This window comes from Chanos chanos, chromosome 4 (assembly GCF_902362185.1).
Source record: "Chanos chanos chromosome 4, fChaCha1.1, whole genome shotgun sequence".
In the NCBI taxonomy this organism is placed as follows: domain Eukaryota; kingdom Metazoa; phylum Chordata; class Actinopteri; order Gonorynchiformes; family Chanidae; genus Chanos; species Chanos chanos.
In genome coordinates, this window is record NC_044498.1 from 10909551 (window position 1) to 10920801 (window position 11251).

The window sequence follows — 11251 nt, forward strand, 5'->3', positions numbered from 1 at the left end:
TACACTCAGTTGACAGTTTCCTTGGTTACAGAGAAGCTAGACCAAGTGCCTCTTTACACCAGTAGGCGGTCTTGGCTCGCTTCTGTGTTAAAGCGTAATGTCGGGCTTCGTTGAACAAAGATATTTAAATACTAGACGGCTAAAACGGCTTCATGGACATGTGAAATTATACCTATCATGCTTGTAGTCTGTCACTGCCCTATGCATTAGCACAGACTAAACTGTGACAGAGGAATACCTTTGTAGCAAGATCATCAAATTATTTTTAGCCAAATTTCAAAATTTTCTTTCATGTCAGAGAAATATAGTAACCTACTATTTATACCCAGAAATGTTCAAAATCTAAAACAGAGAAGAAGAAGAAGAAAAAAACAATTTTTGAAATATAAAAAGGCAATTCTTTGGTTGAACGTTATCCAACTCTTATCTTTTGGTCCACAGAACCAAGCAAAGAATGAAACAACGAGTAAGCATTCTACATAGCAATTAAATTTCCAGTCAGCTGCATGGAACAGATAACTGTGAGAATCAAAAGGTAAACGATTATCAAAATCTAACACGTTAAATCCCACACTGGTCAAGCTGATATCAAAAAATGGAAATGTATTCATGCACTCACAAAAGAATTTAAAAACATCATCTACATTCCATATCACAGGAACAACGAAACAAACATGGCATAAAAGAATTTAAATTCCCTGATAAAAATTTCAGATTGAAATTCTGGGTGCACAGTGTGGTAGAAGATCAATTTTAGCCTGGAATGATTATGTGATTTGTGCCCTGGTGGATCCTGAAAGCTCAAGGTCGTTTCAAACTCACCACCATACCATCTGCTTTACTGCAGATTAAAAAAAAAATTGAGATCATTTATTTTTGAATATCATATATCAGTGTGACTATAGCATGCAGGACTATCATACAGTATTCTTTATGGTATAAATGTACATCTAAAAATATTTTTTCCTGTGTTGCACATAGAAAACAGCTTTGTCTGTATTTTAAAATTTCTTTAAGTTTTGTAAACATACTTCAAAGAGAATTTTTAATTTGAGAGAACAGTTATTTTTGATTAGTGCAGACGGGTTCTCCTCAACAACAAAAATTCTGACATTGTGGATAAATTTGAAATGGAATAAGAAGGATCCAATGACACATAAAAGCGAATGCACTGCAAAAGTAGGTGGTAACTGGGCTTTGGGATTGCACCTCTCGGTAGTAAAACAGAATTAAATCTGTATAGCAAGCCTTTCATCCTGCTGGGAGGAGCATTTGTGACAAAGCAGGACACCTTTGGCAGATGGTGCGAGAGCTTGGCTGCCGTATGTTTTTGGCATTCATCCAGATCAGAATGAAGACTTGACCATTACTACATAAAAATACAATATTGAAGCAATGCAATTTGGCAACGTCCTTTCTGAGGTCTTGGTTTTGCATAAAATTAAGATCTGATGTTGAATAAAAGGATATAATAATTTCATTTTTTCTCTGTTTTTGTCTGTGTGGTTCATTGACAAAAGCATGCTGTAGCTCTCTCCCTCTCTCTCTCTCTCTCTCTCTCTCTCTCTCTCTCTCTCTCTCACTCTCACACACACACACACACACACACATACACATACACACAACTCACAGTAATATGCAAATCTGTACATGTGTTATATAGGTAATACTTAATTTCTTATGTAAATTAGCATGCAATGGGGAACTGTAAAAAGCTACACACACACAGGAAAAAAAAAAAATCTTTACTTATCTCTGCTCATCCTGCAGAGGCACACAGTTTTGATAAAAAGGCTCAATCAGCTTTGACCTTGCAGCCCCGGCTGACCAGGCTGTTATGCCATCCTCAGCGTTAAGAATGGCACTCATGGGCCTTATTGTCAGCATCGATTGGGGAAACTTTTGTCAGAAGGGGGAGGGTACCGAAGAAACAGGCCTCAAGGTCCTAATGTCTGCGTTGCTTGCCTTAGGACCTGAGCCAACACTCATTCTCCTTCCACACCATTCAGGAAACTGCTGTGATGCCTCATTGACTGGTTTCCTCAGAGGGAAAGCATGCCAGCAAGGCTTACTCACACTTTCATGCAAACCACTTCAGACTATTCAAAATGACTAAACTAGATGCTTGTTTTATTTTCCTGGAATTTCACACCTCATGCACACAATATTTAGTGCAATTGCTATGCTTTTATTCAAAGGGACAGAATCCCAAGACATAATGACAGTGTACCAGCACTGCTTCAGTGATACAGTAATAGAAGGGATATAGTAGGGATATACAGGGATATAGTAATAAGACAAAAGGGTTTCATGGTTTGGCTCTGTAATTAGCAGTCTTTGTGGTGGGGGGGGGGGGCTCTCTGGAAATCTGGAGACTTGAACATAAATGGGAGATGTGAGAGAGGAAGACAGAGAGCAAGAGAGAGAGAGAGCGAGAGCGAGAGTGAGATGAAAGTGAGAGAGAGAGAGAGAGGAGAAAAAGAAAGAGATAGAGAGAGAGAAGAGAGAGTTCTGGGATAAAATGTTGCTGACATGGTTCTTTTCATGACACATCATAGCAGAGCCCATGGAATTGGCTGGATTGTAGTCCTGAATATGGCCTAAGGCCACTTGTCACTGTCACCCTAACGTAACACACCATGACAGACACACGCTTCCCATGCACTGTGCTCCTAATGGACTGGCATGACATAGGCCATCCACAGCACAGGAGGGCACAGATAATTCTGGAAGCTGGCAGTGAAGTGCATGTTTGAGGCAGACCTACTAGGGTGAATCACCACTTTCTTGACCTGCAGCTGCTAAGTCCACCACTGAGATCAGCCCAAATCTATAGCCACAATGTCAATGCAGTACGCTTGTGCATAACTGTTTTGATCTGACCTACTGTTCATTTCTGCAATTTTGTCATAACACGTGTCCACAGGACATGAGTATGCTGATGTCTCAAGACCTACTTTCTAGGTCATTCTGGGAAACTTCTTCAGCAATTCTGTAAAACTAACCCTTGCCTGGACTTTCCAGGATCAGTGCCATTACTGTTTTCACTAGAGCAAATATATAACAAGAGTGAATTACAAGCAACAAGACAGCAGGAGTTTAAAATGGAATATTTTTTAATCCTGACATGTAACTGAAAAAGTCTCTCCATGCAAGCTCTCCATGGAGCCTGCTTGACTTTCTGCCTCAACAAAATCTAATTAAAAGACTGGAAACCAGAGCACAAAGACAGATCAAAAGAGACAAACAGTATTTTGGCTATGATGTCACATCCAAAGTAGCTTCAAGGTTTTATGAGGTAAGAGGTAAAGCTCGTTATAGTTTTAGGTCTCAAATTATGCTTTAAAAGCTATGAGAACTTTACTTAATCGGGGACATTTTTATTACAGTTTTCTCTTGGTGTAAGACAATTTTACACAACAGTAAACAAATAATGCAACTGTGTGTAAAAAAAAATGCATAACACTAGGGTAAAGATTAGAGGATGCTGGAGTATACTGTGGAGATCTGACAAGTCTTTGCCAACCAAACACAAAAAAAACCAACCTAAACAAGACAGATAAGCTTTACCTTCAATACAATTATATGTTTTAATATATTCCTGTCCTGCCCCCTTGTGTTAAAAGAAGGAACTGCAACAGTAGAACCGTCGTGAGAGAACAGGAGCTGTAAACCAGCACTTTGAAGTCTCATCATGGTAGATTACTGCAGCCTTCAGACAAATTTCCTGGCCAAAGCAACCATTTGACAGATACACTAAGAAAGAGAAAGTCAGTGTAATGACTGTGAAACATAAATATGAACTTTATTCAAAATCAAAGGACAAACAGTAACAATGATCTATCAACAAAAAAGTTTAAGAAAAAGAAAAAAAAACAAAAAACCACAAACTGTACATATGACCATTGTAAATGTGCATATGAGTTTCTGGGGTATAAACCCCAGGTAATACTTTACTCTTTAGCTTCTTAGATCCTCTCCAAGTACAACCAACAAACACTGACTACGTTGACTACATTAAGTGACAGAAACCCGCCGATAAGCGGCTTTTTTTTTAAAAAAAAAAATCAACGTTGTCAGTCTTCATCATCAGTGCTGTACAGAGAGGAGCTGTCATCAGTGAAGTTCAGCAGAGGTGAGGAGGAGGACGACGGAGAAGAGGAAGAGGAGCCCCAGCTCTCCTCCGGCGACTCCATGGACTGAGAGTCGTAGGAAAGCATAGATAGATCACTGCTGTTGTCACTCTCGTCGTCATGGATCACCACCACGGCTGGAGACGGCGCTTTTGACTGGACTGAACACAAACACAGATTTAGGACAGAGTTAGGGTCAGCGCAAATTCATCACCGCTGGTTCAGGTGAGTTCACAGCCCTGGTTGTGACAGAATTACCTTTCCGTTAAAGGCCACTATTTAGCTTTGAGAATGAAATAAACAATGGTAATGTGCCATAAGGACTTGTTTCAGCCCTGTCTTTGGTTCAGCGCCCTCTGTTTTTTTTTAACGGCTTGGATGTCAGGATATTATTTGGGTGGCACACCATTCTCAGCACAGCAGACAGACTAACATGGCCATGGCATTTGCAGTCCTGTGGTCACAAACTGACCGTTGATGAGGCGCTAGAGGGTGACTAACCAAAACCGTGCATAGAAACAGGCGGGTCATAGTCTCCAACTGTCCATCAACGAGGTAGGTGCTACTAATACAGAGGCCGGTGAGTGTACAGGACATTGTAAAGAAATCTTTCCTTTTTATATTGTTTTCTAGAAAATTAAAAAAAAACAGACGAATAACTAAGCGTAAAGGATTGTAGGTATTCGGTGGAGCTGAGCGAGGACACGCACCTCTCACCTTTCCTCTGGGCTATGAGTGCCCGGCGTCTGTGCTTCATGTCCACGCTGAGGTTCTCCACCATGCGGTCGATGCAGTTGTCCAGCACCAGAGAGCGAGTCTGAGACTGAATGGCCTGTCTGCAGATGGGACACTCATCCTTACGCTGCCGCCATTCACCTATACAGTGCTGGCAGAAACTATGGGCGCAGCTAAGAGTCACTGCCTGAGATCAGAGTTTGACACGTGAAGGGGAGGGGAAAGAGGGGAGGGTGAGTGAGAAAGACAGACAGACAGACACATAGAGAAAGAATTTTAAATTTCCTGTCTTATAAAAAGATCAACAGCCGGTCTTTATTTTAACAAACCTAAGTACGGTATGCAACTGTTAGTCAGCAGATACATAATGGCATGAATAAGGAGAGGGCTGTCCTGACTGGTCCAGTGAAGGGAAAAGACGTTCTCTCTCTAATGCTGACGTGTCCCATCCTTCAGTTTAGCACAATTATCGGATCTCTCACCGTCATGAAGCAAACGTTTTTACAAACAATAAGGGTGACAGAGTCTGATCCAGAGAGGTGCAGTACAGGGCAGAATTTCTTAGTAAGCTGATAACATTAAGCCAAAAGCCAAGGCGGTCCAACAGGAATGCTCCCTCTCGTGCTCCTGAAAGGAAGGTTTGACTGTTATTCAGGAAACTTGCCTACGTTTCCTCGTTTGGTGTTTTACCTCAATGAAGAGCTCGGAACAGATGATGCACTGAAGTTCATTTTCAAGAACCTCCGTCATCTGTGTCACCACTTCCTCCTTCTGAGCCCTGGCCTTCTCTTTCTCCTCCTGCAAAAAAAATGGTCCAACTTGTCAGATTTTGCCAATTTTTTTTTCTTTTTTTGAACTGAGTTACTGGCCTTGTTCTTTGAACTGTGTTCACATGGCTGCAAAGCAAAGAGAAATTTGGAAACAGTTCTGGAACTTACAACAAAATGTCTGAAAACATATGGATGGTTCAGATCCCACTTGGATCCTTGCTACTGATGATCGTCATGGCTTATAAGATAAAGTTGTCGACTAAAAAAACAGAGGACCCGACACACGCAATATCCTTATGTTGTAAAAACATTTATAAATATTGTGTGTTTCCTCATTTGTGAATCTGACCTGATGTGGTCACAGTTATCTGCGTAATCAGATAATGACCTTGTGCTCTTGTTTACACAATGGTTTAGAATTCCCCTAGACATAGTCATGTGTTGAGTCTAGCTGTGAGGGCATGTGTAAATTCTTTCAGTAGCATGACAGGTTTTTTAAATGTTTGTCTAGTGTTGTAGTGGGCATGTGATTTTTTTGACATTGAAAAATTCAGGAAAGCTATCGTTCTGTTGTACTCTTTCATTCAACGATTTGGTATTTGCTGGGGAAATTTCACACATTCTTTCCATGTTTTTTCCCTACCTGTAGAGCAAATTATTACTATAAAAAAACATCCAAAACATTTAAGTCAATAACAAATGTCTAAGTCAATCAGTTGGCTATGACAGTTATTCAGGTAATTTGACACTGAAATGTTGCACCAACATGTGGAGAATGACAACTGAAATGTAGGTTGCGTGGTTTAGAAAAACTTGGTCACCTAATGATGAACATTATCCCTTACAATTACACGTATGGACCTTTTGAAAGACAAACCTCTTTACATCATCAGAAAAGTCTACCTGCACCAAACAACATTGAGAAAAATGAGGTACAGATACTGGTTAAATTTTATCATACCCTGCCAGACCTTAGTTCACCTACCTTGGTAACCTCCAGCTCCTTATCTTTTGCTTGAAGGATCTCTTCAAAACCTGTCCTAGCATGCTTTAGCTCCTCTATCACTTTCCGGTGCTGGAAAAGTCACAAAGTAGAGGTTACAGGTTCAAAAGAAAGGACAGAAAAAGAAGACTGGAAGGTACTGGTGTCACCTTGAAGCCTTTTCGACGTGGCCCCTTACCTCTCTTAATGCTTCTTCTAACTGCTTCTTCAAACCGTCCTCATTTTGTTGGGCTTTCTCCATCTTGCATCAAAGACAAAACACCATCAAATTATTAACTAGGATAGCCGACGGACACAGACGAAAACGATCATCACCGCAAGTACAGTTGTGCAGTGGAGAGAACATGTTTTGTTTGTTTGCCTATATAGTTCTGAGAGACTGGACTGAGCTATAAATCCCAACAGATGTTGCTGTTTAGGGAAATCATGTTGTATATATTGTAATCTCACTACTTCCAGCACTACCATAAATTAAACTGTGTATTAGACTTTGAAATAAAAGTTCATTTAAATTGAAATACTGCTTTACAACTCTGCGGAAATCACTATTTTGTTATAACTGTGTGTCAGGTGAAAGGACATTGTTTGTCAGTTCATTTATAGGTTCTTGGTTTAAATGTTATTGCTAAACCCAACTGTGCCGGAGACAGTACTGACGCCTCACCTCTAGCCGCCTCTCTTCCTCGCAGAAGGACTTCTCTAGGCTCTCCATACGTCGCAGCGCCTGCTCCCTCTGCTGACGCAGCTGGCTTCGTAACAGCTCCAACTGCGCCTGGAGCTTCTGCATCTCCTGCTCGCACCCCGGATTCTGCCGCTGTTTCGCCTCCAGCTCGGCCGCCTTCTTCTGCGTGTCGCCCATGTGCTCCTTCAGCTCAAGCAGGCTCTTGTTGTACCTTTGAAACGTGGCCAGGTCTCTACCGTTGCTGCTGTTTGAATTCGTAACCCTGTGGCTGGGTCCTGCTTCCTCGGATGGCTTGGAAACCAGTCTGTCACCAGTCTGCCCTGCTGTGGGGCAGGGGTGAGCGTGGGACTTGTCAGTGGCGGAGCTGCGGTATAACTTGGATTTGGAGTCCAGGATGGTGCAAGGCTCCATTTCATCAGCACTTAATTTGCGCTTGGTCTTTTTAGGTTTGAAAGAAGAGGTAGAGGTGGAGTTTGTCTCAGCGCTGGTACCCTTTGAAAGAAATCTCTTGACGTCTTCAAAATGACGGTGAACTAGGATGTACTCAAATTCCACTGGGCTGCCGTCCAGGGGCACCCCAAATCGTACAACGTCCCCCTGCTGCAGCAGGTGGGCTTTTCTGGCAGATATCCGCTGCCCATTCACCCACACACCATTGAGACTCTGAGAGGTTAGAGAAATTTTTGGAACTATGCTGATGAATGGGCAACCAAGTGATGCAATACTTCTGTGTAAACTTGTTGTTATTCTGAGGTTTAGTTTCATATTTATTCATGGACTTATCCATGGCGTTTAACCAATAATATGTGCCATCATATACATACATACACACACATTCATATGTCTGCGTGTCTTTGGGGGTGTAGAGAGAGAGAGAGAGAGAGATGTAGATATATAGATATATAAACATCATGTATTAAAGGCTGAGACAGAGACAACCACATACCCCAGAATCAGTCACTGTCCACTGGCCATCGTCCTTCTGTTTGAACACACAGTGGTTCCTGGATATCATCAGGGGACAGCTTGCAGACAGTATCTGATGAGTGACATTGAGGCCACGTCCAACTGTAACCTTGTGGAGACCAATAAATTAAGGTAGAGCTGTTTCAAGGGCAAGTGTGGTTAACACTAAAAAAAACACACAGTCAGTTATATTTACTTTTTTCTTTCTGGTATTTTCTATTAGTGTAACTGGTCGGTTGTTACATGTCTAGACGGCTACTGCAGCGACCACATAGTTTCCCACTGGTATCAATTAAGTAGCCATCCATTCACCTAGCGTTGACTTAAACAGTATTCAATACCGTTACATTTACTGCTACACAGAGACTAGCAGACTACTTGGCCACCTTCCCCAGCTTACAAGCACTGTTTTTCCTGTGTTCTCAATACTGGAGTAACGTTCGCAACACATGAAACTTCACTAATTAAATTGTAAACAATGGACAAACGTGAAACCTGAGCAGGGAGCTGCAGCTAGCTAAGCCAGTTAGCTTATCTACTTTAGCCTGCTAGTTTGTATCGAGATGTAATTGCGCATATCGTTTTTGGCAAGTCGTCTGCTGCTACATCATGTTGATATAACTTGCTAAAACTTATCTGCACCATCCATTTATTGCAATACCGGGCATCGTTACATTAAATACCCCAGTATTACAGCAAACCATCCTAATTAGCTTCTGAGTTAGCTAACGTTACCTCTGAATTTTCAAACAACTGGAGCCAGTCGTGGTCTTTTCCAACCCGCTGCAGACACCAAACTTTGTCCTTTGTGGCTTCATCTTTTTCAGTAGTTAAAGAATTCGAGCCGACGGCCAGTTCCATCGTTTGAGCTCCTGTTTCCATTGCTATACTGGCTAACTCATAGCCATTATGCTCAAGTTTTTGTCCTGGTCTGACAGTGTCACATCCCACAATGCTTCACTCCAAAACTTTCAGCGTGTCTGGAAGGAAGGAAGTCACAAGTCAGATGAATTTTGAAAAACCATTGGAGCTAATCGATACAGGCAGACATAAGGATCTCTGCACAGAAACAGAAAACTTTGGTCAGACACTCCAGTAATGAACACTATTGCTGGGCAAGCTGCTTACAAAATGTAAGAAGCTTAGCTACCGGTTACTCCCGAAATAACCTTGCTGCACTCTATAAAAATGATTCAGAAATAGCAAACTACACTACAAACTACATGGCAAATATAAACTGCTGCATAGAAGCGAACTCATAATTCATGTCGTCTCTGAGGATAATTAAAAATAACGATGGTACGCTGCCAGTCAAACAATTTGAGCTTAAAATTGTTTAATCACAAAAGATACAAAATACCTGTTTTTATTGCACTTGCCTTAAAGGACTGGTTCTGAATCAAATGTAAGAACACCTCAAGAGATGATACAACATAAAACAGTAAGGTATTTTGCCAAAAATAACACAGTTACAATATATAAAGAGTATCAGTTTTTGTGTGTTGTGTGTGTGTAGCCTATCAGAGGTGCTCACTCACGAAGCACAGTATAAATTGTTCAAAATTTCTATCAGGGAGCAGGTTTCTCTTGTAGCGGCGCCAGTGCTATAATCTGTTGAACACCGTATCTAACTATTTTAAATAACATTATGCTGTGCTAATGTTTTACAACCACCGTCTCCGACAAGCTGTTTTAGATGTCGCTAGGGTTTAACGTCAATATCGAGCAAAACTGTATTGGTATGTGAGATCAGTGATTGTTATTTTTTATCATTATTTTTATGTAGGTGTCTAAATTTGTTACTACTGTAAATTCAGTTTTTTAAAAAATAACCTCAATACACAAAGTTGCACTTAGCATGACAATTATTTTTCATATTGAGACAGGGAATAAGTTTTAATATATATTTTCAAACTTTTAATAGTAGCAGTTCCTCAGTTACTCAGTGAATCATTTTTAATCATTTCTCATTGCACACCGTTCTCAGAATATATGGGCTATGCACGATAGCCTATGCAGACAATATTTTTTCATTTTCTTTGAACAAAGAAAAATGACAGAATATTTATGGTGCATTAACCAAGTTTGACAATACTTGTTGTGCTTTCTTGTGAGATCAACAACCAGTATGTGTTGAAGAGATACGGTACTATGATATGGGAAATGGATGCGCATTGATACATTTCAACATTATGATTTACAGCTACAACACAATCGTCAATGAGTCAAAAAACCAAAAATAAACAAAACAAAAATGATTTTGCATGGACCTGTATTTAAAGGCTCCTTCCTGCAAATTGACAACTCCTCTGAAATACAGTTGACTAACATGATGTATTCTCAGTACGATGTGTACAATTTAAAAAAACAAAACAAAACAAAACCCCCCAGACAATTTGTGATAATGAAGTTGATTACTCATGTTTTTTGCAACAATAAACCAAGACGTATTAAGGTATCTTTGGCTCAAAGAACAAACAAAGAAAAAAAAAAAACAAAACCCCTTGAAATAATTCTGAAGTATGGCTTTCACTGTTCCAACAATCAGTATGCTTACAACTCATAAACCAAAATTAGAGAGATCTTTTTATAGTGCTTCATTACCCGTAAAACAGGAAATCTCATGGAGGCTTTTGCATACACACCCAGACCCACACACCATAAAAGGCTTATCTTCAGTCAAACTTCTGAGTCTACTTAGATTTGTATTGAGCCATGGCTCATTACACATAAAGCTTTGGCAACTTGACCAAACGTGACAGTTGTATAACACCCGAGAAAATGCAAAGTACAAAGGCACATAGAGAAAACAGACTTGCTTTGTGGACAAGCAAATTAGGTCAGATCGGGTAAAGAGAAGAAGATTGTGGTTTTGAAATATCAATAGTATCTATAAAAGGATCTATAAAAGAAAAAAACAAAACCAGTGAGATGACCGAAGAGTTATCACGATAAGAAAAGG

At 40.4% G+C, this 11251-nt stretch overlaps 1 protein-coding gene across 1 annotated transcript; it reads right to left on the minus strand.

The window, feature by feature from the left end:
- Positions 1–3816: 3816 nt before the first annotated feature.
- Positions 3817–9206, minus strand: rnf8 (ring finger protein 8, E3 ubiquitin protein ligase). Its single transcript, XM_030771452.1, has 8 exons — positions 9025–9206; positions 8270–8398; positions 7306–7986; positions 6820–6882; positions 6624–6713; positions 5559–5666; positions 4851–5055; positions 3817–4294 (listed from the first exon to the last, which is right to left on the minus strand). Exons 1-8 carry the CDS (start codon positions 9169–9171, stop codon positions 4077–4079), a joined length of 1641 nt encoding a protein of 546 aa, XP_030627312.1. The 5' UTR covers positions 9172–9206; the 3' UTR covers positions 3817–4076.
- Between the last annotated feature and the right edge of the window lie 2045 nt (positions 9207–11251).